This window comes from Boleophthalmus pectinirostris, unplaced genomic scaffold (genome assembly GCF_026225935.1).
Source record: "Boleophthalmus pectinirostris isolate CB_2022bp ecotype Guang Dong unplaced genomic scaffold, ASM2622593v1 HiC_scaffold_13, whole genome shotgun sequence".
NCBI lineage: Eukaryota > Metazoa > Chordata > Actinopteri > Gobiiformes > Gobiidae > Boleophthalmus > Boleophthalmus pectinirostris.
This window is the reverse complement of record NW_026571036.1, coordinates 18953000-18979054: the sequence shown is the minus strand read 5'-3', so window position 1 is coordinate 18979054 and position 26055 is coordinate 18953000. Positions and strand designations below refer to the sequence as shown.

General features: G+C 37.1%; 1 protein-coding gene across 4 annotated transcripts in view; it reads right to left on the bottom strand.

Annotated features, from left to right (window-relative positions):
• ptk2bb (protein tyrosine kinase 2 beta, b) overlaps positions 1-26055 on the bottom strand; it is a 43782-nt gene that overhangs the window by 1742 nt on the left and 15985 nt on the right. Inside the window, exons 3-36 of one of the 4 annotated variants that reach the window (XM_055149110.1) lie at positions 18840-19012; positions 17410-17572; positions 16784-16808; positions 15538-15774; positions 14555-14728; positions 8118-8344; positions 6507-6685; positions 6026-6113; positions 5856-5935; positions 5728-5790; positions 5591-5645; positions 5374-5514; positions 4902-4976; positions 4731-4832; positions 4501-4621; positions 4224-4263; positions 3968-4002; positions 3840-3884; positions 3673-3770; positions 3514-3595; positions 3340-3440; positions 3042-3157; positions 2719-2819; positions 2540-2629; positions 2196-2400; positions 1978-2086; positions 1850-1909; positions 1639-1761; positions 1420-1572; positions 1153-1188; positions 963-981; positions 836-870; positions 507-641; positions 290-370 (exon numbers count right to left, since the gene is read on the bottom strand). In XM_055149110.1, coding sequence (XP_055005085.1) covers positions 290-370; positions 507-641; positions 836-870; positions 963-981; positions 1153-1188; positions 1420-1572; positions 1639-1761; positions 1850-1909; positions 1978-2086; positions 2196-2400; positions 2540-2629; positions 2719-2819; positions 3042-3157; positions 3340-3440; positions 3514-3595; positions 3673-3770; positions 3840-3884; positions 3968-4002; positions 4224-4263; positions 4501-4621; positions 4731-4832; positions 4902-4976; positions 5374-5514; positions 5591-5645; positions 5728-5790; positions 5856-5935; positions 6026-6113; positions 6507-6685; positions 8118-8309 — 2760 coding nt within the window. In that variant the 5' untranslated portion in view covers positions 8310-8344; positions 14555-14728; positions 15538-15774; ... (1 more) ...; positions 17410-17572; positions 18840-19012. Of the gene's footprint in view, positions 1-289; positions 371-506; positions 642-835; positions 871-962; positions 982-1152; positions 1189-1419; positions 1573-1638; positions 1762-1849; positions 1910-1977; positions 2087-2195; positions 2401-2539; positions 2630-2718; positions 2820-3041; positions 3158-3339; positions 3441-3513; positions 3596-3672; positions 3771-3839; positions 3885-3967; positions 4003-4223; positions 4264-4500; positions 4622-4730; positions 4833-4901; positions 4977-5373; positions 5515-5590; positions 5646-5727; positions 5791-5855; positions 5936-6025; positions 6114-6506; positions 6686-8117; positions 8345-10311; positions 10439-12049; positions 12223-14554; positions 14729-15537; positions 15775-16783; positions 16809-17409; positions 17573-18839; positions 19013-26055 lie in introns of those variants that run through there. The other 3 variants (XM_055149112.1, XM_055149109.1, XM_055149111.1) reach the window with 3 other exon arrangements.

Genomic DNA, 26055 nt, shown 5'->3' with positions numbered 1-26055 from the left:
GAAATTATTTGCTGCTGAGATTGGCAGAAGGGAGGGGTACAATTAATGGCAGCACCCACAGCAACCTCCTAAATAAGATGGATATCGGTCTCATCTGCCCATAGAGTACACCAGAGTATATGGTATATACCTAAACATGCTTTTATTCAGAAAAGGCTATATGAACAAATCAATGTCCTTCCATTTTGTATTTTATTACACTTCTAACCCTGGCAGCTAAAGGAAAAATCAATAGAAAAACAGGAAATAAGAAGATGAGAGCTAACAAGGTGCTAGTGATAAACAGTACCTCAGTCCTGACAGATTCATGTAATGTGGGCAGGATCTCGTCCACGCTGCAAATCAAGTCTCGCAAGGCCATCCCCACAGACTGTAGACACAGATCAATATGAGAATTAATCAGGTTCATTCATCAGGAAACACGTCTTCTATTACTATTCACTCACCCTCAAAACACAAATAATAGGAGGCCGAGTATCAACTTGAAACAAACCAGGAAATAGTACCTTAATGATGCTAATATATTGTTCAGGCTGCAGCTCTGTCACGTCATTTTTCAGCTGAACCACCACTTTGACCAAGTCCATCACATTGTGGTATACTTTATCATTGGAGCGGTCCAGTTCAGCAGTGGGCGCAGGCTGTAAAACATTATAATTTCATTTCATGTTAACTTTCATCAATAGATCAAGATTTCATAATTATCTGTGGCTTCATCACCTTAAAACTATAACAAAAGCTACCATTTAAGGAAATCCATTTTAAGGTGACATTTACATTCAACTTATATTGTCTATGTCTTCTAAGAACCATGAAACATAAAATCATTAATTACTTGGGCTGTGAATCGTGGTGGCTTCTCTGGTGTAGCTGCAGGGACAAGAATTTAGATGAGGGTCAGATAGACAATATAAAAAGCAGTTCATGTCCTGTAAATGATCATGCTTTAATTTGCAGCTTACCATTGTCCAAGTCTGGGGGCTAAATGGGCAAAAAAGGCAAAGATCATGAGAAGGACAAAATGTTTTTACATTTTTTAGTGTTTTAAATATAGCCCATAGGGAAATCTACTGTAGTTATAGTAGCATAGTGATAAAGTAAAGTAATGAAATAATATAATTTTGAGGGTAATTGAGTAGAATTGACACATACCTCTGGGTTAACGACTACCTCTGGTCCCATTGGGTCCTGCAAAGAAACAGGCAGGTTCATTTTATACAGAACGCACATGGAGCTTCTCTTTGGAACTGTTATGGAAGGAGCAGTTAGTACAAAGCTATTGGGGCGTCGGGAGCTGACTGCTGGACTGTTAAATGCTTGTGGATTTAGAGTCGCAGCCAAGGCCGCAGCAAACTCAGGAGGGGGGTACAGAGACACAGACAGGGGGCTGACAAAACCTAAGGATGCTCTGTTTCCCACCAGGAGTTTCTCTTCCTTCTGCAGCCACTTTTTATCCTCCACCATCTCCTCTTTCTGCCTGCGGAGAGTGTCCTGCATGTGCAGCCGTTCCCGCTGCCACAGGCGCTGGACGTCTTCTCTGCTGTTGGGCTCCATTCGTAGAAACTCTCCCTCCTGAGGCCAGTAAACAACAGTTAGTGACACACACAGGTGCAGTTTAAGGTCCCGCTGGGCTCTTACCCCCATGCTGCGGCGCCGCGGTGACGTGACTGGCAGTGCCAAAGTGTTTCTAGAGTCAATAGGAGACTGGTAATCACATGGGCTGGCCAGGTCTGGAGAGCTGGCACACAGCGCCTCATTCAACTGGAAAACAGGTCAATAATCTGTAACTTTTACTTAGAGAACATAGAATGCATTACAGTGACAGTGGAGATCTGAGCAGTGAGTGTACCTGGATGTGCAGACCAATGCTCAGAGTGTTTCCAAACCGACCTGGCTTTATTCTGGAGGGCTGAAGTGCACATTTTTAATGGTGCATAGATTTCCAAAGCAGTGACAGAATATGAGTGGGGTACTCACCTTAGGAGGAGGTTCATTAAAGTTGAACTTTGTGTCAAAAAACTTCGTGGAACGTGCTTTGTCCCGCTCCCTCTCCACTTCCTGCTCCTTCTCCATTTTGTGGACATCGCTGACAGATTCATATTAGATTTTAGAGAAGAAAAGTGAAAATACACTGCTCCAGTCAAAAAGTCAGAGTTGTAATATCCACTATTTCCTGATTTATTCAAAGTGGATACCTGATCTTGACCACAAGCTCAGTGAAGGTGGGCCTCTCGCGGGGGTCATAGGACCAGCAGCGGGTCATGAGTGAGTACAGGGCAGGGGGACAGTTGTCTGGCTTGGGCAGCCTGATGCCCTGCTCCAGCTGGTTAATGACATCCCTGTTCTCTAGCCAGAAAAAGGGCTGCTGCCCATAACTCATTATCTCCCACACACATACCGCTATGGAGCAAAACAAACAAGTGCTTAGACAAAGTCTTAGTCATTTATCATGAGCAATCCAAGGTATGCACTGTATAGAAGTAAAGCCTGAAGAATGTAAGACACTGGTAAACAGAAGATCCTGACAACCAGAACTCACCAAACATCCACACATCACTGGCTGAGGTGAAGCGCCTGAAGTTGATCGATTCTGGAGCCATCCATTTTATTGGCAACCGCGTCACAGAAGCTGCAGTTAAAAGTTTGTTAAATATAAAAGTTTGTTAAAAATTAAATTTTATTTATTAAGAAAAATCTTAATTAGTACTAAAATTCTACCTTTATAATATTCTTCATCCTCTATGTATCGTGACAATCCAAAGTCTCCAAGCTTCACACACTCTGGACTCGCCACCAATATGTTTCGAACCGCAATATCTCTAATGAACATGAAAACAGATGTGAAAGCATCATATATTTATCTACAAGCTACTTAAGTAAATGTGATGTTGACATGATGTCATGAACTATCAAATTAATACATTCAGTCAAACACTGTAATAACACAAACATAATGCTACAAAAGCCACATATATTTCATGCATGGAACCTGTATCTTAAAATTTACGATTATATGGATTTGTTTTTATTTTTGCTCTGACCTGTGCACCATATTGACCCCCTCGAGGTAGACCAGAGCTTTGCAGATCTGCAGGCTGAACAGCACCAGAGTTACAACTGTCAGCGTCTTCTGGTTCTGAGCTAGGTAGTGGCCAAGCTGCACAGGATGTCAATAATGCTTTCAGACACTTGTCAAAGCACAGAGACATTATTCCTTACTGTTTTACAACAATATATATATATATATATATATATATATATATATATATATATATATATATATATATATATATATATATATATATATATATATATATATATAGTACTACTAACACAGACCTCTCCATGTTGATACAGTTCCATGACAATCCACACGGGGTCTTCCTCGATGATACCGATGAGTTTCACAATATGAGGATGGTCCAGAGTCTTCATAATCACTGCCAAATTACACACATGTTGTCAATATTACCTGTTACAGACACTATAATTCATAGCTGTTAAGCTACACACCTGCTTCACTCATAAACTTCTCCATGACGTCCGGTGAGCAGTCTTTGCATGTTTTCACAGCAACATTAATTCTGTTTCCATTCTGTTCAATAGGAAAAGAAATGTTAACTGGAGGATAAATTGAAGCTGAATATGTAGTTTTAACTAAGCTAAACTTACAGCTTTTTTGTAAACTCCATCATACACTTCTCCAAAAAACCCTTCCCCAAGGATCCGCCCGAGAACAATGTCATGTCGATCAATCCCATATTTAACAACTGCAAAAGATCCTTTGGTCATTTATCTGCAATGGCTCATAGGGACTAAATCATGTAGATTTGACAAACCTGATTTGGGCCTTTCATCGAGGATTTCACAATAAATATCTGAGTCTACAAATACAAATGTAAAGGTTTGATTTTGCGATATAATTGTATACAGTATATGACAGTGAAATGTTATTAGTTCATCTTACCCATGCTCTGCCTGATAGAGCTGAGAGCTCTGCTGCTTCAGGAGAGAGACAGAGTTAAAGAAGCCCCGGGTTATAAATTTTCAAATTACAGCTCCAAAGAGCGTTGACACATTCAATAAAATAGCTGCTCTCATCAATAACTTTTCATTTCATATTACATCCACAGAATCCCAGGAGCAGAGATTCTGCCATGAAGGAGGAGAAGAAGCAGCACAAATCACAGTAAGTTGTAAAGCCTGAAGCTAAATCCACTCACCCTGTGGGAATCTCAGGGAGGGAGCTGCGTGCGTTGGTATCTAGGATTAAAAAAAGACCAAATTGGCTTCAAAATAGTGGACATTATTTATTATTTATTTTAACTTGGCAGACATTTTTTATCACCTGAACCCATGTATATGGTATTTTCTATGGAGACAAATCTGAACCAATATTATGTATTCCTGAGCTTCAGATGTTTGCATATTATTATTGAGTATATTGCAGTTAAAGATAATCTATTTATTGTGTTACTGTATGCAGCTAACATGACTTACCTGACTTATTTGGCCTGTAGATAACTGAAACATCACTGTCATTTTCCAAACGACAATAACCGTCAATGAGATCCATCATGTTTTCTGCTCTGGGGATGTTCGCCACATTAATTGTTAAACGCTGAAAATACGATGATAAAAATACGAATTTTGAAGAAGGGGAAAAAATGACACAGTGCAAATAGTACACAGAAAATAAAAAGTATAAGTATAATAAGACAGCTCCTTACCTGTTTGGCCCCCTCCACTTCAAGATTGATGAGAGCCTTGCCATCAGGCTGAGGTATGCATTGTACTCTCTTTATCTGTTTGAAGTCTGCTAAAAACACAGGCTGCAAAAACACAAATGACAAATCAAATAAAATGTGACAAATCTCCCAAAAGTCTATCACAAAACTTACAGCGGCGTTTTCCTGAGTACGTTGACGAATGCCCCTGCCCCCGATCACCAGCTGCACGGACAGACTCCAACCTTGCTGTTTATGATAGAAATTATTAGGGGTTAGTCTTTTGTTATGTTTTTATTTTTGTGTTTATTGTACAATAAAAACAACTGTAAGTATTTAAAGATGTTTCTGAAGGACGGATAAACAGAATAGCTTAGATAAACAAATTTTATGTAGACCGTATTTTTAATAATTCAATCACACCAAGAAAATACAAATGTCAAAAAGGTATAAATACATGCAATAGATGTCCTCATTTCACTGGCTTATTTTGCACAAGAAAGAAAATGGGATATTGAATGGTGAAAGTGAAGATAGTCTGTATGAAAAAGAGGTTGCAGGGAATAGGATTGGATAAGGTTCTTTATAGCAAAGGAGAAGAGCTGCTCAGGCCAAAATAAGTGCAGTTGTTGGTAGCATTACTCACCACTAGTTCACAGGGGAAAACCTCCTCATCATAGCTGACACAGTCTCTGAGGGTCTCAAAGAACTTGATCATGCAGTTGTCCTCTTTGAGAGAGGCATATTGTAGGAACGTTTGTTGGATCATTTTCCGTAACTGTTTGGACTGAGTTATAACAAGGACATTCAGGCCTGAATAGTGAACCATGTGTTTACTTACAAACACTATACTACAAGGTTACCTTCATGCTGTTTATCAACTGCTGAGGGAAGAAAAGGTCCAGGCCCACCTCTTTCCTGTGCAAAAGGTGGAGTTTCAGGGATTTGGCATATTTGAAATAAATACTAGTAAAGTAATATAAAGCAAGGAAAAACTTACTCAAGCAGCTCAAAGTTGGATTTCTTTTCGAGACCCTTTGCATTCATATCTTTATAAAACCTCCTGTGATTACATAAAACAGTGAGATTCTCCCTTACACATTGCATGGTTTCTAACATCTGACCCACCTAATCTCCAAACAGCCAAGCTGCAGAGCCATCCCATCACTGACTTTTGTGGCATGATACTGCATATAGTCACTACGCACCTACAAAAATACATATTCATCAATGCAAAAAACAAACAAACAAAAAAAAAACATTAAAAAAGTAGAATGTATTTGTAAAAAATGAGTTACTTGTTGATAAAAATAGACTAATGTAGATCTGTCATCTTGAAATTTCTCCAGGAAATTGACAGGAATATATCTAATGCGGAGATCATATCTGCACAGAAAAACACAAGACACAAGACACAAGACATTATAACATACTACTCAGATTTAACACTATAATGACACTTTTTCTGGCCAAAGACACCTACACTTGAAATTTTACATTAAGATACTCTTTGTAAGCTCATGTAGATTCTCAAAAATAAATCAACCTGTTTAAAGTTTAAATGATTTTAAATGGACACTTTAAGATTTGTTTTTTAAAGTGACATTTTGGAACTAGCGTAGCACAAAGGCTACAACTTCTAACCTATAAATGCACTTAAAGATTACTGCTTATGAGCTTGATTATGACACCATCAAATGAAATGCCTGAATAATGCTTTAAATACCTAAAGGATCACCTGACCACATAAGTTAGTTTCTTCATTGATGGCAGGCATACCTCCACTCGGCCTCCACATGATGGCTCTCATAGCGTTGCTCCACTTCACCCACAGTCAGGTCGGGGTGCAGCCAGTGGATTTCCTCAGACTTCAGGTGTTTCAACAGAAGACCATAACATCCTGTGTGTTGAATGTTCGGCCCCAAACGGCCACTGATCAGAATGGAGCGGATGATTGCCTGAAACCAAGCATGTGTATCTTAATGCAATCTGATTAACATGAGAAAATCAAAAACTGAAATCAATAATCGCATTTTTATTAGTGTTACTACAAGGCATTTACATTTTTAAGATTTTTCAGCCTTGTTTACATGTTTTAGGAAATTTCTGCATTCAGCAACAGCTTGGCATTGGTACAAAGTCTGTTGTACCCTCTGTGGTAGAAGTGTATCTATAAATTTTTGTTATGACTTTCCCTGGAATGTTCCATGGTATGACATTAAACATGGTATGACATTAAACCTGTCCATCTAGCGTTTATTCATTATGAGTTTCTATTGCTCAAAAAGATAAAAAATTCCTTCTCTGAATAGGGGCGAATCTCCACAGAGCTAAATTGTAATGTAGTGTAGTGCAGACAAGCAGGTGGCAGATCGTCCATTAGAAATCTTACACAGTGCACCCTTAAATGAACAAGCAAATTTCTTATAACTTTAGTTAGTTTAGTTTAATTTCACTTTGGCAATGAAATGTGAAGTGAAATGTAGATAAGATCAGAGAAGTGAAAATGTAAAATTGTTATTTTGATGAGAATGACAGATATTTAATGACCACTATTTGACCACTAACGACTTACAAAACAGAAGCAGTGGTTCTGTTTTCACACAAAAGAAATTATGTAGTCATGGTGTTAATTTTAGTTACTTTATTAACCTTTACTAGGTTTTATTTTGATGTTAATTCTGATGTTATTCTAGATGTGTGTGTTTTAAGTTTTACTTCATGTTCCTGTAAGACTGTTTGTTTCACCCGTGTCTCCTTCATCTGTGTCCAATTATACCCTCTGTTCTCCTCTGCCCTTTGTCGGTTCATTGTCAGTGCCATGTCTGTTTGGATCTTTGTGTTTGTTTGTTCTAAGTTTTAATTAAACAACTTTTCAAGTGCAGTCCTGCATTTTGGGTCCTCTTTCTGCTCTAAAGGTGACATTATGCATGTGTTGCTGTAGAAATACAGGGTATTCTGATTCACAATGATAATAAAACACTTTTTGAGATGAGTCCAAGTCCATACACATATAATACAGGTATCCATACATGTATAATTTATTTCTGTAAATCATGGATTGCAGATGGAAACTATTTAGCAATAATCTGGTGTGTAACATCTATGTTTTTATGATCTTAATGTCCCTTCAAATAAAGACTAAATTAAATTATATCAAAACTATTCCAAAATTGTCAAATTTTGTCCTATAAATATTCAGTACTGATATTTGTTCAAATCTAGTTTAAACTTTTTTTACAGCCCTAGTTGTAAATGAATAGAAAACACTGAAATCAGTCTCAAACAACAGCTGATCATCATGACAGTATCAAGTTGCCTAAAACACTAGTATCTATCTGTACTGTAATGACATGTCAACACGGATTCTCTTAAATATTTGAGGCTCACCCTAATTTGCCACGAGCTGTCACATTTAACGAGTTTAAAGTTCTTGCCCAGCGTGTTGTTGTTGCAAAAGCACACTTTGAGGATCTTGACTTCTCCGGTGAACTGGGTTTGGTCGGGGTTGGAGTCGGAGTCGCTGGTCCTAGGAGGGGGCACTTTCCAGGCCAGAGTGTCTCCGGACATCACCTCATACATCTTCACTGAGGGAGGGGCCGCTTCATATCAGCATCCTGCAACAGATATTTGCTAAAATCAATCAACTACACAAGATACCAGAATGTGATGGAAAAAAAATACTACACTTTTCTGGTCATGATTTAAATTTTTGTTTTTTTGTACATGCGTAGCTTCATATTGTCTCTAAAACTAGGGCTGCAAGATATATAGTAATTACAATTTGAATGGATGCAATTAGCAAATCACTAAAGTGAACATGTTTTAAGTACAATAATTTCCCCAAAGAAATAACCCTTTAGTTTAGAGCTCTACAAACATGTTCTGAAATGTAATTCTTGTATTAGTTTGCCAATTCCTGTTTCAAATTTTCAGATTTTTTTCAAATCTTGGATGCATGTAAAATATAACGTTTAAAGGTGCACTGTGTAACTTTTTGGAGGTATGTTACCTGCCTGTTTCTATGGATATGTCATTACTCTGCCTGGAATGTTCCACAGTATGACATTAAACAGCTCTAACTTACATTTATTCAATTACAGGCAGTTTTACAGCTCAAAAATATTTACAACAGTATCTACCAAAGATCAGACTTGTAACTTGATCTGGTTTGATCTTTGTGACGACAGAAAGGTTTCTCCATGGAGAAAGGCATTTGACAGACCCTCCATTAAAAAAATTACACAATGCAGCTTTAAACAGAATCCTATTATTAAAACCTGAATTGCAAACTTGCCTTGCCAAATCTAATCACAATCACCATGTTTGTCTGGAAAATCGCAGATATTTTTCCCAAATCGTTAAACCCTAATGTAGCTAGAATCTGCTTGTTCTTACGGTTCATGTTTGATTGTGATTGGTTAGTTAGATACGTCAGTCACTCATTCATGACAACGGCTGACCAATAGGAGAGTTGGGGGTGAAAGTGGAAATGCTACTGTGTTTGGGTTATATCACAAGTCAAAATAAATATTGTTAAATCACCCACCACAATAAGATCTAGTCAAGAAAATTTACTAGCAAAATTTAAAAGTCCCATAAAAAGAAAAGCATTTAAATTGACTTGTGAGCTTTAAGCCATGTTATAAAGTTGTTACCTCCTCAAAAACATACCTGGAGCTGTTTGTTTCATTCACATATGTTTAAGTAATTCATTATTATTCTGTCTACATCTCCAAAGCTCAAAATACTCTGTTCCACACTGTGAAAGGTGGTAGTTTTCAAGATAAAAGCTACAATTTACTTTTACCCTTTGTTCAGAAGAGATGAGTAGTTATAGAGCTGAAATTATCAAAATGATTTGTGAAGGTCTATGGAGTTTAGCACTTCCTGTATTACCGTGTGACATCACAAGGTGGAATTTTCATTTTGAGAGAAAAACATAACCTAAATAAACGTGTGAATTTTGACAAGGAAACAATGTTATAACATAGATCAGAAAATGATAATGATATGGGTCCTTTAACTATAATATTGTACAGATGAGTGATAATATTTTACTACGCAGTGTTCAAAGCATAATAACCCCGTCTCTTGCATTACAACACTGACCTGTTCATTACATAATAGAGCTTACAGCATTTTTGTCTACGTGACTAATAACATCAGAAATTCAAGTATTCTTTTCTATCCGAGAACAAGAAGTGATAATTGACTTGTGAAACAAAAGTCAGACATTGTCAAGACATCTAATTTTAAAAGTGTAGTGGTAAAATCAACCTTTATCAAATACAGATGCACTGTGGTGATTAGCGAACAACCAGAAACATACATGCGTTAAACAAGAAGTAGTGTTGTAATCAGACATGACAACACTAAACCAAACACTGAATGAATGCAATGACATTTTATTTCTCCAGCCTCTTGGGGCTAAATAGTTTTCATTCTAAAAGACATAATAATTAATCAAAGAAAAATATCAATGCTTTTTTATAGAAAGTTGTGAATAGCATATTCTTTTATACTGACGCAGCAAACAGTCACAGTCACACTTAAAACAATAAGAACACACCTCACTACATACCCCAGTGCAATGTCCTCAAACAAGTGCCCTGTGGCTGTCCAAAGTGCTTCTTTCCTAAATGGGTAAAAAGGAGCCAGGTTTTCTCCCAGGCTGTGTCTGCTGTCAGAGGCTTGTGTTGTGTTTGCCTCAGGCCACAAATTCCCCAGCAGCAGCAACGCGGCCGAGTGGGAGTGTTATGTGTAACTGTGTGTTTAGTGCAGAACTGAAAGAAGACGAAAAGGGATGTGCACCTGATGTTGGTATTCTTCATAGTTGGGACAAATAAAACATAGCCAAATAATGAGCTCTTAATATAATGGTGTGTATATATATATATATATATATATATATATATATATATATATATATATATATATATATATATACACACACACACACACACACATATATATATATACATAATCAGTGGATATCTATGACTGGGTAATGTCATCATCTGAAATAGGTTCAGAGCTTCATAAAGGGAACAAGGCCTGTCATCTCTGACTTATGTGACAAAACAAAGTTACAGATAATGCTAAGCCATAGGGTACATTAGCAGTCATCACTTGCAATTATTGTACATGACAAATTGGAGATGATCTTAATTCAACAGGAAATAATGCAAGAGGTCCTAAACACAGCAAACTTAAGAACAATCAGTTCTCACTTAGGGCCGGCACACTCACAAATGCTGTCGTGTTCACACTTGAGTTGTTATGGTAACAACTATTTCCGGAGATATTTATCAGTGAATCACCACAAGATAATTATAATCTCATAAAGTGTAATATTTCATAACTGATAAGTCTGTTGCATGAAAAGAAACTAACTTTTGCAAAATACTTTGAAATCTGAGGTTTTCTTTAAATGTCACAAGTGAACACATTCATGACAGCTACTGATTTAGGACAACAGATTGTCACAAATGTGAAAGAAATTCCACAGCAGGAGAGGAGAAAGTTCACTGAAAGTGAGCAGTAGACAGCAGTTACTAAAGATGTGCTATAGAAAGGTACTCACTCACGTATTCAAAGACATTTTGGTCTATAACATAATTTTTTACTTTATAGCCTCCAGGTTAATTACTTGAACACATTCCTCTTATTATTTGTTCACTCATACTGAGAAACCCTGACTCAATGCAACCGCACTCTGTCATGACATGCAGTGGCTGCATTATTACCACGTTTAAACTTAAATCTGCATCTCTATTATGTTCTATAGGCATACAGACAATTATTAAATTAAAAGTATGCTTTCTTCCTTTTAGTTTCTGTAAAATAACCTGCCATGTGGTCATAGTGAACATAAGTTGTAGCCTATACGCCCAAATGTCTAAGCTGTCTAAATGTAGTTGTAGAAAGTAAAAGGCCTGTTTTGGCAGACTGTGTCAACAAAGGCAGGTCTCAGACAGGGCTATTCCTAAACAGTGTTTTGCTGAGGGTCTGCACATTGCACCGTCTTATCCCGGGCGGAGGAATGCGGCTCGCTGCTGCTTCACCTGCACAGACTTGCACTGATAAGAAAGCAAGGCTGTAACCTCACAGTTCCTCTCCTCACAGATACTATCAGCCTGTTTAAAATGTCTCAAATACAAAAACAGACTCTTGAAATCTACAGTTAAAAGTCCAATTGTATTTATAAGAAAACATTAATTATGCAGATCTGGTTGGATACATTTTTCTGAGCGGAGGTGTACACTTGTCCACAAGCACTGGTCATAGGTAACTCGGTATTAGTCAGTACTGTTACTCACCTGGCAAAAAGTTTGGACGCACTACAGTGAGGATCTAAATTATGATTCATCCGGTCCGATCATAACAGCACTAAATATAGATCAGTTAGAAAAAAGTTTATTCCTGTGTTGGAGTGGAGCTCAGTGTACTGTTAGTCGAGCAGAAGTGTCAGGTGGCCACTCCCTCACCTCCACTCACTGCTGTGGGCCCCTGTACTTCCTTATTGCTCCAAACCTCAACCAAAAACAAATATGGCGAATATCCTCAAGCGTCTAGTGAAGTGGGCCTGCGAGGGTTTAATATGGATTATTAGACCACGTGAGTAGCTAAAATAGAGAATTTCTGTAGAATTATATATGTGGGGAGAGGCGGGGAGTATAAAATTGTCTTACTACAATCCAGAAACAAAATTATAGTAATTGGTAATTAAGAATATTTTTGCCATTCAGTAAATAAACTGCAGCAATCCCTTTAAAATGTGTTGAGACTCTTGCTCTGAATAAATACATGTGATTACATCTAATGGACACCAGATGGCACTACTGCCTATGAAAAAACATCTGTTTAAAGTAGTTACACTAATTGTGTTATAGGCTTATTATTAATTTGTTTACTATTGTTATTTATTGTATTTCACATTTGTTAATCACTAACCTTATACATTTTTTTGATCAAATAAAGATAAATATTTGCTTTTCAATAGCTTTTACCTCAGACTGACTATTTGCATTATTATGTCTTAAATTGTATTTAGGTTATTTTACTTGTGTAAACAATTATTTACAGAGTTCAGATTTTTTTTTTTTTTTTTTTTTTTTTTTTTTTTGTATTCTCAGGTTGTAAGTTAACAATTAAAATATAAAATTAAAGCAACTCTGTGCAAGAGAAAGGGTGAAGAGTGTAATCCTGCCCTTCCACACTGTATATGTAGCCTGATATTGTATGTGTGGATATGTGTATGAATATATTATCATACACAAATATGTAAAGCAGTTGTCTTGTCAGGGGCACTTTCTTCACTCACTCCTCCCCTCTGCTGTAGGTACTATTGGGGGTACTGGATCGCCTGACAGCTGTGAGAGGAGTTCAAGTCTGGGGCACTCAGGGAACAGGCCACACCCACCGTACCCCACAACCAGTGCACTGTCAAGGGCAAGAATCTATAACAGGTGCCCCTCTCGCTCTCTCCCCTTCCAGCTTTTAGACAGTAGCAGTCACACGCAGTGAAATGCTATAGGCTTAAGCACATACAATGGATTCAGTGTTCAGGGGCAATATAGGATCATTAACAGCAACCATTTAGGACACGCCACCGCCCAAATCAGCACACTCCCCACATCTCAGGGTGGAGCCGGGCCAGAATTTAGCTAGGCACTCCCAGGGGAACACAGGTGGTACTCTGGTATGCCCATGTTTCTTGCACCTCTCTAGAGATGGATCGACTGAGGTGATGAATAGAAAGTATTTGTTTCTTTGCAACAGTGAGTCTAATAATATTTCTCATAGTAATTCCAGTAATGTTGTTATTATGTGTGAAGAAGGTGTTGATAAAATGAAGAGTGTGTCAGCAGTGTCAGGATACATGCTAAGGATTGGGGGATGATTATAATAGACTTACAACCATTGGTTTGGTTTCTAAGTACTAATTTGTTTATCCTCTATAACTATTTTAGGATAGGTAATGTTGTGGTAACTTTATATTTAGGATCATGTTGCAAAGGGGAATCAACCCAAAAAATCCTTTTTCATAATTTCATCATATAATACTTAATTATTATTCTTATTCTTGTTATTTATTTATTTAAATGAACCTCAAATTCAATGTTAACAACACTGATTGATATCAAATTGCTTACAAGTCTATATCAGACTTGTAAAGACATTTAGTACTACAGTTTATAGATTTTTTTTTAAAAGTAATTATTGTGTAATTGTTTAAAAATTATATGTGGAATTATGATCAATTATACAAATTCTTTCAAATGTATTTAATTTCTTCAAAAATATACAAAACCTCTTCTATTACATAGATTAGACAGTAGCCCAAGCAACTTTCCTCTGTATTTTAAGTCTAGTTAATTATGCAAAAGAACTAAAAGTTTGCCATAAAATAAATAATTCAACAACTTTTTGAAACAGGTCTCCTGTAAATTATACAATATGGTACATGATTATAAATATGTATTAACATATTAATGTATAAATGTACCACCTGTAACATTGCCAGTCTTAAAATCCCCCTGTCAGGTCTGATTAGTGAAGACAGCAGTTCAGTCTCTATCCACTAGAGGATTCATCACACCAGGTTTTATTCTCCCAACACTACACTTCTGCTCATATTCCTTTTAAATTTAATCCCACCTTAAAGATAAATACTGCTGCATATTTTAAGATTCAGCGGTTTTGTGAGGTATATACTCTTACTGTGGACAAGGTACCCACCTCAAACCAGACTACAGACCCCACCCGAGGGCCCGTGTGAGAGAGGTATGCTTTCATCTACCTCATTTCACATTTACGCTCACCTTATGTCACTTGGATGAGCTTGGTGTATTTATCTTTCCCTTAATGACCGCTGACTCCTCATTGTCCCATGGATGACCTCTGGGGTCAAACTGCTGACATCATCGCTCTGGTTAATGGTTTGACTCGGCCTCTAGAGCCTGTATTTGTTCACCTTTGACCACAAGGACGGACACCTGGACAAGTAAAGGAATGGGGGGGGGTTTGGAGCTATTAGTATTAGGTGTGTTTACTATGTGTAATCTATAATCTACAATAAAAAGTATATATGTATGAATATATTAAGTACCTTATAGATAACTTATAGATGTTTAGATTACATTGGGTTTTCAAGTATTTCTCTTTATACGCAACCATAGATATATACATATATACTTAATAGGGCTGCAAAGATTTATGGGAATAAATATTAAAAAATAAATAATAATTGTGAGTAGTCAACTATTTAAATAATCATAATCATATTTTGTTAATTGTAATTGTTAAGTAGATTATATAGACTCTAAAACATGCACTAAAAGACCTTTATAACTTTATAAATAAAAACATCAAACAAGAATAAACAATTTCAGATTTTTATCAATACACTATATATATCTTCTATGTCTAGAATTTTTACCTTTGTGAATTTACAACTGTATTTACAGCATATCAATATACAATGGAAAAAGTCAGCTTATCAAGAATAAATAAATCGCTGATAAGTTGACTACTAAAATTATTAATTGGAGATATAGTTTTTTAAAAATACATTTCAAACATTTCAGCAAAGCAATCTGCCCTTCCTTTCCCCACCAGTTGCACAAAACTGTTGCCAATTGTTAATGAGGATGATAATGCAAATTTATTGCACCTTAACTACTACTACTACTACAACTAACACTACTACTACTACTACTACTACTACTACTACTACTACTACTACTACTACTACTACTACACTTACAACAAAAACATTAGATGCAGCAATCAAATACAAACTTACACAAACTTAAAATCACTTTGTATTTCCTCCCTTAAATCAAATAGTGTTGATGACTATGTGAAGGCATTGGAAACAGGTGTTGTGGCTGTAATAGATGAGGTCCATAAAGTCGAGCCCAAACAGCAGGAGGTCTGGGTGTCCAGTGAGGTGTGAAGAGGTCCAGGCCTGGGGTAGATTATAGACCCAGCCCGCATTACAATAGAGGTGAGACCCAGCTGGAGTCCCAGAGTTACTGCTCTGCAAACAAAAAATAAAACAAATCTCCCATCATGCATCTCTTTAGAGGGTCATCGTCAATACTGCCCCCTTTGTTTGGAAATGATATACAATTAGCCCCCAGCTGCACAACCGTAAAAGGTCACACTGAAGATTCATAAGGTTTAGAGGGACTTCAAAACATCAGGGCAATAAAAACAGGTCAAACTGGTAATGCAGACAGACTAAACCAGTGGGACCAGTCTTTTTCACACAAAGATTGTTCAGTGGAGGAAATAAAGGTTTAAATGTTATCTTGAGAAGTGACAACTACAATTCACTTAATATGCTTTTGAGTAACTGCCAAAAGTTTCAGAATAAAAATAAGACACAAATAAAATAACTGAAATGCTGTCTTGTATTGTTTCCGTGTTTAGTGCAGTTTCCAAAGCAAATGAAATTCGGCTTGCATCAATGCCAACTAGGCTTCTTAAAGTAAATGTTGCTATAATAGTGTTTCACTTCAAAATAATACTATACAGAGAAAGTATTTTCATTTTAAAGTTCATATATTACGAAAAATTGACTCTTGTGAGCTTTTAGCCATGTTATGTTCTTCCCTCATCAAAAACATACTTTTGTTTAATTTATATATGTTTGATTAACCCTTTCTATCTCCAAAGCTAAAATCCTCTGTTCCACATCACGATGCCATAGAGCTGTAGTTTTCAAGTTAACAGCTACCTCTTATCTTTAGAGATTGGCAATTCCAGGGGCTGAAATTATCCAAATGATTCTAGTGAAGGCGTATGGAGTTTAAAAACACAGTGGAGCACTTCAAACACAAACTCAGACACAGAACACATCCTAAATATGCAGTGTTTGTGAGTTAAACATGTGTGAATGAAACAAAACACAACTCCAGGTCTGTTTTTGATGAGGAAACAACATTATAACATAGATCAGGAAATAGTGTAATATGAGCCATTTAACTTGCATAAAGGATTTCTGGTAAATCCAGAAAGGTACGATGAATGGGCCATTGACTCACCGAATTTTTGTGGGATGACACACACCTGTAATAGAAGTTATAGGATTCACAGTTATTCTTAGTGTGGTCAGTTTATTTAAAATCTTATACAAAAAATCTTGCCCAAAAAACATCAATTATGTACTTTCCAGGGTGTAGTACAGGCCTTATTTGAAGTTTCCCGTAAACTTAAAAGTCCAGCTAAATGGTGAGGTTGAATATAAAATACTGAGTGGAAAATAGCTATGGTAGTGTATAAACATTTATTTTTTTATACTACTACTCTTTTTTTGGAAGCTAGTTTATGGATCCACAAAAATCTTTCCAGAATCATTTACCTTAAGTATATTTTTTAGTCCTTATACTGCTTGAGACTTTTTTTTAAGTAACAGAAGTATTTTGAAGTTCCTCAATATTATTTGGGGCCCCACGGTTTGGCATTTTGATCACAGCTCCAGTGCATACAGTTGTTGTGTCCTTGGGCAAGAAAGTCTACCCACCTTGTCCCATTTCTGTGTGATGTAAAGTGCTTTGAGTGCCCAGTAGAGTAGGCCTTGCCATTTAGTTTCTACTTGTACTTTTGTAATCCCTCTTCCCCCTGTTTCATCTCATTAAATTAAACATGTAGACGATGCTGACACGTTTACCTGTCACCGTGGCGATCTCGTGGCTTGGGTTGCACTTGGCATCTGTGGCGTGGGCTGTCATCAGCGCTGGGTTTATCCGAGGGAGTGTTGGGACTTGCACTGGGCCCGGTGATGGCACGGCTGGCATGTCTCATTGGGTTACTATAGCAGCAGCTGCCAGGGGCTTCAGATGGTGTAACAACATGACAGAGGTCAGGATAACAGCGACATGGAGGAAGAAAGTAGAGAGGGCTAATGGGAGCTAAAGGGGGACATGTCGGCCACTTTGTTAGACAATGAAAAGGCTTGGGATGTAGGGCAGATTGTGTTGTTCAATTCATGTTTCAGTCTGGGCAGGCAATGGGCACTTTTATAGTCTTTATACAGGTAGAATGGTTGAATGGTTTGAAAATTATGAATCAATTTGAAGTTAAAAGTTGTGATAAAACTCTTATTAGAAGGACAGTGTGTTTTCTAGTAGATGTGGGAGATATATCCAAAAATATACAATAAATTCTATTATGGAAGACAATATATTCTGTTTTGGAATTCTAATTTTGCATATTTCCAAAACAGTGTATAATGTATAATAATTTGTTTTGGAAATATGCAAAATTAGAATTCCAAAACAGAATATATTGTCTCTATAATTAAAATCATTACTTCAGCAAGAGACCCAAACAAAGTGATATTTCCTGTTTGTGGTCATTTGTATGGTCCATTTACATTATGTGCTAGACTTGAATCTCATTTATTTAAAGGCATGTTTTTCCATATTCCTGATGCATTGTTAAAACATTGTCTGAATATTGATATCATGGTAGCGACAAAATTCTGAAATATACATTTTTGTGAGACTAGAGAGATTCACATAATAATTTGGTATATATTGCGGTCGATGTCTTTCTTTATGTGATGTAGGTAAAGCTACGTTAAAGAGGCATCTGTTGGTGACAATGATTTATCACTGTCTACATTTGTCTATACAGTACGGACCTCAGTATATCCTGTGGCACTGTAATTAGTTTGAATGGGTTAGTATGTTCTATTAAGTTCCATTAAGTGAGATTATTATTGTGGTCATAGCCTATTAAATTTATATTCAGAACATAGTGCTGTTTTGCCAGAGTTTGAAGCCTCATTGGCTTTTATAATATAATGATAATAAATTGGTTATTTAAAATAATATGCAATGGGCAGCTTGGATTGTAAAATTGCCTGTTTGTGCTACTGGGATACACAAGGCAAATTGTATTCCATTAAATAATAGCCTCTTACTGAAGCACAATAATTTTGGGTGTACAATGGAATAAAAAGCGCAGACAAACATCCTACACCGCTCGTGCCTCTTTTGAAAATGCTTCCTTGCACACTCACACAAACAAACAGACGGAGAGGGAAAAAGAGAGAGAGAAAGAGAGAAAGAGAGGGAGGGAGGGGGATGATGTCACCTCTTGTGGACGGCTAACGCTCGGGCTTGAGATAATGGTGACATTTCTGGAGAGGTGATGTCATTCTTGTACTCACTGCCCCCTCCCTCCTCTCTCTCCTCTGTCTCCTCTCCCTCCTCTTTCTCCTCTCTCTCCTTTCGTGGTAATGCAGGTGGCCGGTCAGTCTTTCAAGCCTACAGCAGAAGAAGTAGTCACATTGAATAGGCAGCATAGCAAGGCAGTGTCCGCTGAATGCATCTGGCCACTTTATTTGATACACCTGCTTGTTACTACTACTTGTCACCATTGGCAATTAACAACACGTTGAAAAATGTTCCAGTGATCCAATTTTAAAAGCAGGATAAGTATGTTTACCAGTATTCATACAGTCATATCAGTAGTAGAGGTGTGTCACTGTAATCCCTCCGTCATCCAGGCATTGTTACAAAGACGGCAGAGGCGTTGCAAGTTCTGCCTAGGAGACGGACACGCAACAGGTTCATGTCTATAATAAATAAATAAATAAATCTGAAATATTTCATTCTACTCCCCCATTTTAACACAAAAACTTTACTCCGATAACTCAAATGTCAACAGAGCTGTAACAGTTTTTCTTTTTGTATTATTTCCAGACCAAGTGCAAACTGTTGAAATGTCAGTGGAAAAGGAGACTTGTGATTGGCTAAATATCGTACGCACATGAGCTGTATAAACCCAGCTGAACCTTCGCCACTGTACATAAGTGATAAATATAAAACTAGTCATTTTTGAAGGACAAACAAGACGCCCTGGCTGCATAACATTACTGCCAGAACAGCTTGCATGTGGTCCGTGCACGTGCAGCTTGTATACTGTATGTAAATAGGATTTCTCCCCTCCATCCATAGTTGCCCACTGAGACCAATCAAGCACAGGGCTGGCAGGCTGTGGGGCTGCTGGGTCCCTTTTACTGCAGTCTTCACCCTCAGGATCTGCTCATTTAAGGCTTCCCTCTCTTCACACACTTCTCCACACTAAATGTATTATGTATTAAACCTAGTGCTATGGGATTAACCCGTACTGTCTATTGTGCCTGGAATTCATACCAGGCTCTACAATAAAGTATGAAATGGTGACTTTATTTTACCAGAACTTTTGTCTCTTGGCTACTTTAATGGTCTAGGAATTCATGAATATTGCTCCCATACAGCCCAGTATGCTATTATGTTGCACTGTATAATTTGGATTATTTGTTATGAATAAAATAACATGGTAAAATACTTAATCTTGAATGAATCTAATATTGGGCACGTAGCCTGTATTATCCTTCGGTTTCAGAAATTTAATTAGAATATTATGTCTTTTGAATGGGAAAAACAAGTCAAAAAGTTACTGTAGAATAGCTGTGGTTATTAAACATGGTCACAGTGAAATATTTTGATGCTGTATTATGGATACTTACCATGAGTTGTACTGGCAGGTTTCAGTACAAAGCCTTATTTTATTTTTATACTAAGGAGATTTTGGTTTAAGGTTTTCATAGCACAGCAGGCACATTGCCAAAGCTGGAGCTGCTTCAGAAGCCTAAAGGGTTTTTGTAGCAGTACCCTCTAAGAGCATCTCACCGTCAGTATTTTTATCGCAGGAAGAACTCACCTCCAGCTCTCTGCACTTTCACTCCACCAACTTGTGCTATGGCTGTCTTTCTTCCCCCGTTGAGAGGAGCAACGTGAGAGGAGCGGTAAACAAGTTCCCACCCCCCATCGCCTTTGCCACACACACACACGCACACACACACACATGCATGCTCACATATACAGGCTGTATCTGGGCAAAAAGAACATAAACATATGTCTTATATCATCAATTGACAGGAAGGCAGCAGGTCCCACTCCTCCTGTCTGCACAAAGGGCTCTCATCACTCCTAGGAATAAAGGGATAGATGCTTACAACAGCTATAGTAAAAGTCCATATATTTTACATTTTATGAGTTGTACATATAGGCCCGCCTGGTACAATAACATAGTTTAAAGTGCGACACAGAAAATGTACAGAAAATAGTACGATAAATTATACAACTGAACGCCACTGTACCACACTGACATAATAACTATAAAGTAGGATCATCCAAATAAACACAAAATGTAATTAAAGTTGTGTATTCTCTGCAAATATGTGGTACAGCTGATAAAAATTAACCTCAAAATAATATTGTTGACTTCTCATTTGTGAAGTGTGGTTAAGGAAATGACTTAAGCATCCATGGTAAAATGTGTAGAAAATATAAAAAACACATTTCCCATGCGTAAGTATTATGAGCTTTTAATAGGAAAATATTGTCAACTTATATGGAGTAAAATGGAGTCATGTATGTTGCTTGACAGCTAAACAAGACTATGATGCAATATAATGACTCCTATGCCAAGGTACCAGATGTCTAATAGTCCAAACATCTGCATGTATTTATCATTATGACACAGGGTCGAAATGGGACACCTTAAGCAATACCAAACATATGTTGTAGGATGGCAACTGACTAATAAACAACATAGTTCATTTTAAAGAGGCTGTTGCGGAAATACCAAAATCAAGTGCAGTCGGAGATAGAGCTGTAAAGTAGAGTTTGACATTGTTTTTTCACATTGTTTTTTTTTCCAATTGTGGCTTGGGACTGGCTCAAAAAGTAAATTAGCTTAATTAGTTTATTCAGAGTTTATACCGTATTCATAGTAAGCTCTGCAACAAAACTAGCCACTTGAGATGGGAGTATGATTTATTTAATAGTTACAATATACTCCATTAAGGGACTTTTTATTACTTGACTGCAGTTTACAAGCCTGATTCATCAGCCGGTTTCACTTCATAGAAACCATCTGACCTCGCAGTTTTAGAAATCGTTCGCCCGACTTTGTTCATTTAACCAACTGCTGCTATTTGGTCGTGACGTATGTAATGCGCCGCTAATGGGGCTAACAGGTATATTAAGCTTTTCCCAAATCCCGTAGGAAGAAGGGCAATAACATCTTTCCCCTTGATAAAATTCACTAAACATTCTCATTGTTCCAGCTTTTAATCCTTGATTTCGCGAATCGTTGACAACACTGAATATATGGCTCTTTGCTGATTGGCTGGTGCCCCAAATCGCACTTCTAGAGTTCTTGTAAACCGTCCAGTGTATTCTGATTCCTGACCTAGTTGCTGGAGAGAAATGAAATTGAGCGGAGGCACTAGATGGCACCAGCCTTGCTAGCAGTTTACAGTTTTACCACTTATTTTTAAAGGTCCCGTATTAAGCAAAAAATGACTCTTGTGATAATGATGTTCCCTCATCAAAAACATACCATCTCCAAGGCTTAAAACGCTCTTTTCCACCTTGTGATGGCATGAAGCGGTAGTTTTCAAGTTAACAGCACTATCACATGACATCGCAAGGTGATGAAACAAAAATGAAACAAAACAAAACTTCTTGATGAGGAAACAACATTATAACATGGATATAACATGGATCAGAAAATAGCATAATATGGGCCCTTTAGTATATGTACTTTTCTAGAATGCATACAGTACCTTGCTTAATTGGTGCACAAATACAATTTTTGCCAGATGAAAGGGGTTTGTAGAAAGGATTAATAGTAAATTTGAAAAGCAGTATATGAACTGCCACGTCCCTGAAAATCTGTATGGCAAGGCAAAGGTATGTTAATAAGTGCCATACCAGATTAGAATTGTAAAGCCCCCTACGATAACACACATATTTGAATTGCCTTCTGCTGTTTCTTTGTTTGCAACTCAGCGCCGTGTCAAAGAGCTTTCGCATCCTTGTAAAATCATGTTTACAAAAAGACTGGCACTCTCCCTCTTTCCTGCATTTGCACAGCCCTCTTGTTTTTAACTGAAATCTCATTTGACCCGGTGTGTAACGCTACAGAATACAGCTGCCAATTTATTTTCCCTCTGCTATAGTTGAAGTTGCTGCTGTAGGTAGAGAAGGATAAAAGCAAATTACTGAATGATGACATGTAATGTGATGTTTGCATGTGAGCAGAGACACTGATGAAAAGCTTTTCAGTTTTGAGGGTTTGCTCCAGAGAGGACGCAGTGGAATATTTACTGAGTGAAAGCAAATGACTTGGTGAGTGTTGACATATTCAGGTTTAAAAACACTCATTTTCTCATCGGCGACCTGCTTTATTATTACTTCACCTCTTCTACCGCATAGAGCACTACCCCGGGACCACTTTTCAACAGTCAAATGCTAAGCCATGTTGATATACATCACATTGGCTTTGATTGACTCATCTGATGCATAAAACTGTGGTCGGGTGTAGCATCAATTATTTAAGCCCTATATGGAAAGTGCTGTCGAGGTCTGAATCATTCATACCTTGTTTCCCTTTGACTAACAGAAGCAGGGCCATTAGAAAATGATCTGATAGTCACATTTGAATGGAAGAACGCAGGCGTGTGACCACCATTGTTAAAAGTGTAGGATCTAAAGCCTGCTTGTGTCCATGGAGATATTGTTTTGCCTGGAATATTCTATAGTATGGCATTAAATAAATCAATCAATTTATCTTACATTTCTCATGGACAACCAGAAGCCATTACATCATCATAGGTCAGATCTGTGGAGAGGCACTCAAAGTAAGAATGTGAGTCTTTTTTCGGCAATAGAAACACATCATTGAATAAAAGTGAGATAAGTTTAATGTCATAACTATATTTCCATGGACAACCAGAACAAGTTACATGTCAGATCTGTGGAGAGGCTACCCACTAACAGTAAGAATGAAAGACCTTCGCAAGCAATAGAAACTTGTAATTGAATTAAAGCAACAAAGATAAGTTTAGTGTTATACCTAAACTTTGATATCTGCATCATATGTCAGATCTGTGGAGAGGGTACCCACTCACAGTAAGAATGCAAGACATATGAAAGCAATAGAATCATGTACCAGAATAAAAGCAAGAAAGAAAAATTTTGTGTCATTCCTAAACTTAGATATCTCCATGGACAACAAATCAAGTTACACCGTTATATTTCAGATCTATCGAGAGACTACCCACTCACTGTAAGAATGCAAGATTTTTCTAGGCAATAGAAACCTGTAATTGCCGAAAACCAATCATGAGCAACAAGTTTATTGTCATACTGTGGATACAGGCAAAACAATAACATTCCCAGGGAGACGAGCAGATGGCAGACCCATAGACGTTACATATATTGTTAAGTGAATTGAGTTCTCATTGCCTTCCCCTGATTTGTCATAATTCCTGTTGACAAATCCAAGGCCCACCCCTTTTTATTGGCCTCCATTGAGCATGCAGTTGTGTTTGTGAGGCTGTATAATGTAGTGTATACCATTTCTATACATTTTCACTTGTGTGTTTGATGTCACGTGTCTTCCATGACAACCACTTGACATAAGAACACATTTCCCTCTCATATGAATTATCTTGACTGTAAACACACACGTAGCTTGTTATGAGTTGTAATGACAGATGGCGTTTTGAATGGAGTTGTGATGCTGAGTGAGCTTCCCTGAGGATGGACTCATTACCCATGCATCAGGAGAGGCCTGTTTTATCACCCCGGGCTGTTTGTGACACACTTTCTCACTCTGATGGATGATCCAAACATTCATTAAGATGGAAATAAATACTCAGGTAGAGCTGCTGGGGGGAAAAACTGATAACGAAAATGAAGACTATTGTGTCATTATAACTTTAACTATTCTGTGACTATTAGGCCTGTCACAATAATAAATTTTGAAGCATGATATATCACTATAGAGAAATACTGCACAAAATGATGATACTGAGACTACTTTATGCCACTGGTACAACGCAGGATAATTCTAGTAAGCCAATTAAATAGACAATATAATTAAAAGGCCTGAGCTGCAGCAAATAAATAGCAAAATGAACTGTTAAATTAGCTATAGCAGTTATTTATTCTACCCTCTACAGCTCAAATCTTACTTTATTACATAAACAAATGACTAAAATCTTCCCACCCAAAAAGCACCCACGATAAATATTGAGTCCCAAAATATAATGCTCCAGCTTTCATGTACTGAACAATAAGTCAGTATAGTAATTATCATGACAGGTCAGCTAAGTTAAAGATAAAATAGCTTCTGATAGGCTTTATTAGAACAAAATATTGAGTTTCACCCCTAACTACACACCACCAACTTTAACAAAGGTAAATCCATACTGTACTGCAAAGATACAATAACAATGTGCTACAAAACCAATTATGTCAAAGTACTACAAATGCTGCTTCCTCTACTATTATTATCTTACTCCTATGTACAATAACAACTACTTCTACTATTGCTGCTACTGCTAAAGAAGTACTTTATTCAAAATATGTGTCTTCTATATTTTATCAGAGCTGCTGGGAGCCCTTAGCTTCTTTTTAAAATAGCAAAGTTACAAATGGCTTTTTTAATTCAAGAAACTAATAGGGTTTACCCAAGCCTGTTTTATTATTCATGCATGCTTTTAAAAAGACTTTAATACCATCTATTTTCAGACAGTATAGTGTGATGTACGACCTTCTTCCTTCCTCTGCAGTTCTTTTCATTAGGAAAGTTTATTAAAAAGTGAAAAACTGGGAACCTTTTACTGAATTACTTATGTTTTTATTAACCACAGCTGTTAAAGCACACGCAAGTATTGCAGGTCAAGTGCAGGGTTTACAAGTGTTTTGTGTTGTAACTCACCTGGGAGAAAATATTTAAGCTTTTATATGAATCAGTAATGAAGATTTTCTGGTAATAGAATGCAAGAGCTCATTAGTGGTAGAAAGGATTCGAAAATTGCTAATAATTAAGACTAAAATGCTTGTACCACTTGCTCTTATGATAATCCCTATTGACAGCATATATTATAAGGTTTATAGACAGTCATCAAGTTCACTTAAAATAATAAAAATATACTAGTTAAAGATTATTGAGGTGAAAACAACTTAAATATTTCATAGTTTGACATGCTTTAAGAGCCAAACACAGACTAATGTGGGGGAAAGGTGAGGACTACAAATATGAACCTTGTTAAAATGCCAGTAGAGTTGGAAACATATATGTAAGCTTGTGATACATTGATTGTTATAGTAGTAGTTTTAAGATAGAGATAAACAAAAATACAACTCTAAAAGAACTGATATTATATTTTATTCATCACTTACATCATTTTCTGTGTGTTTTTAAAGGCTGGCTTATTAGGGGGATTTGGTAAGTCCTTGGGTAG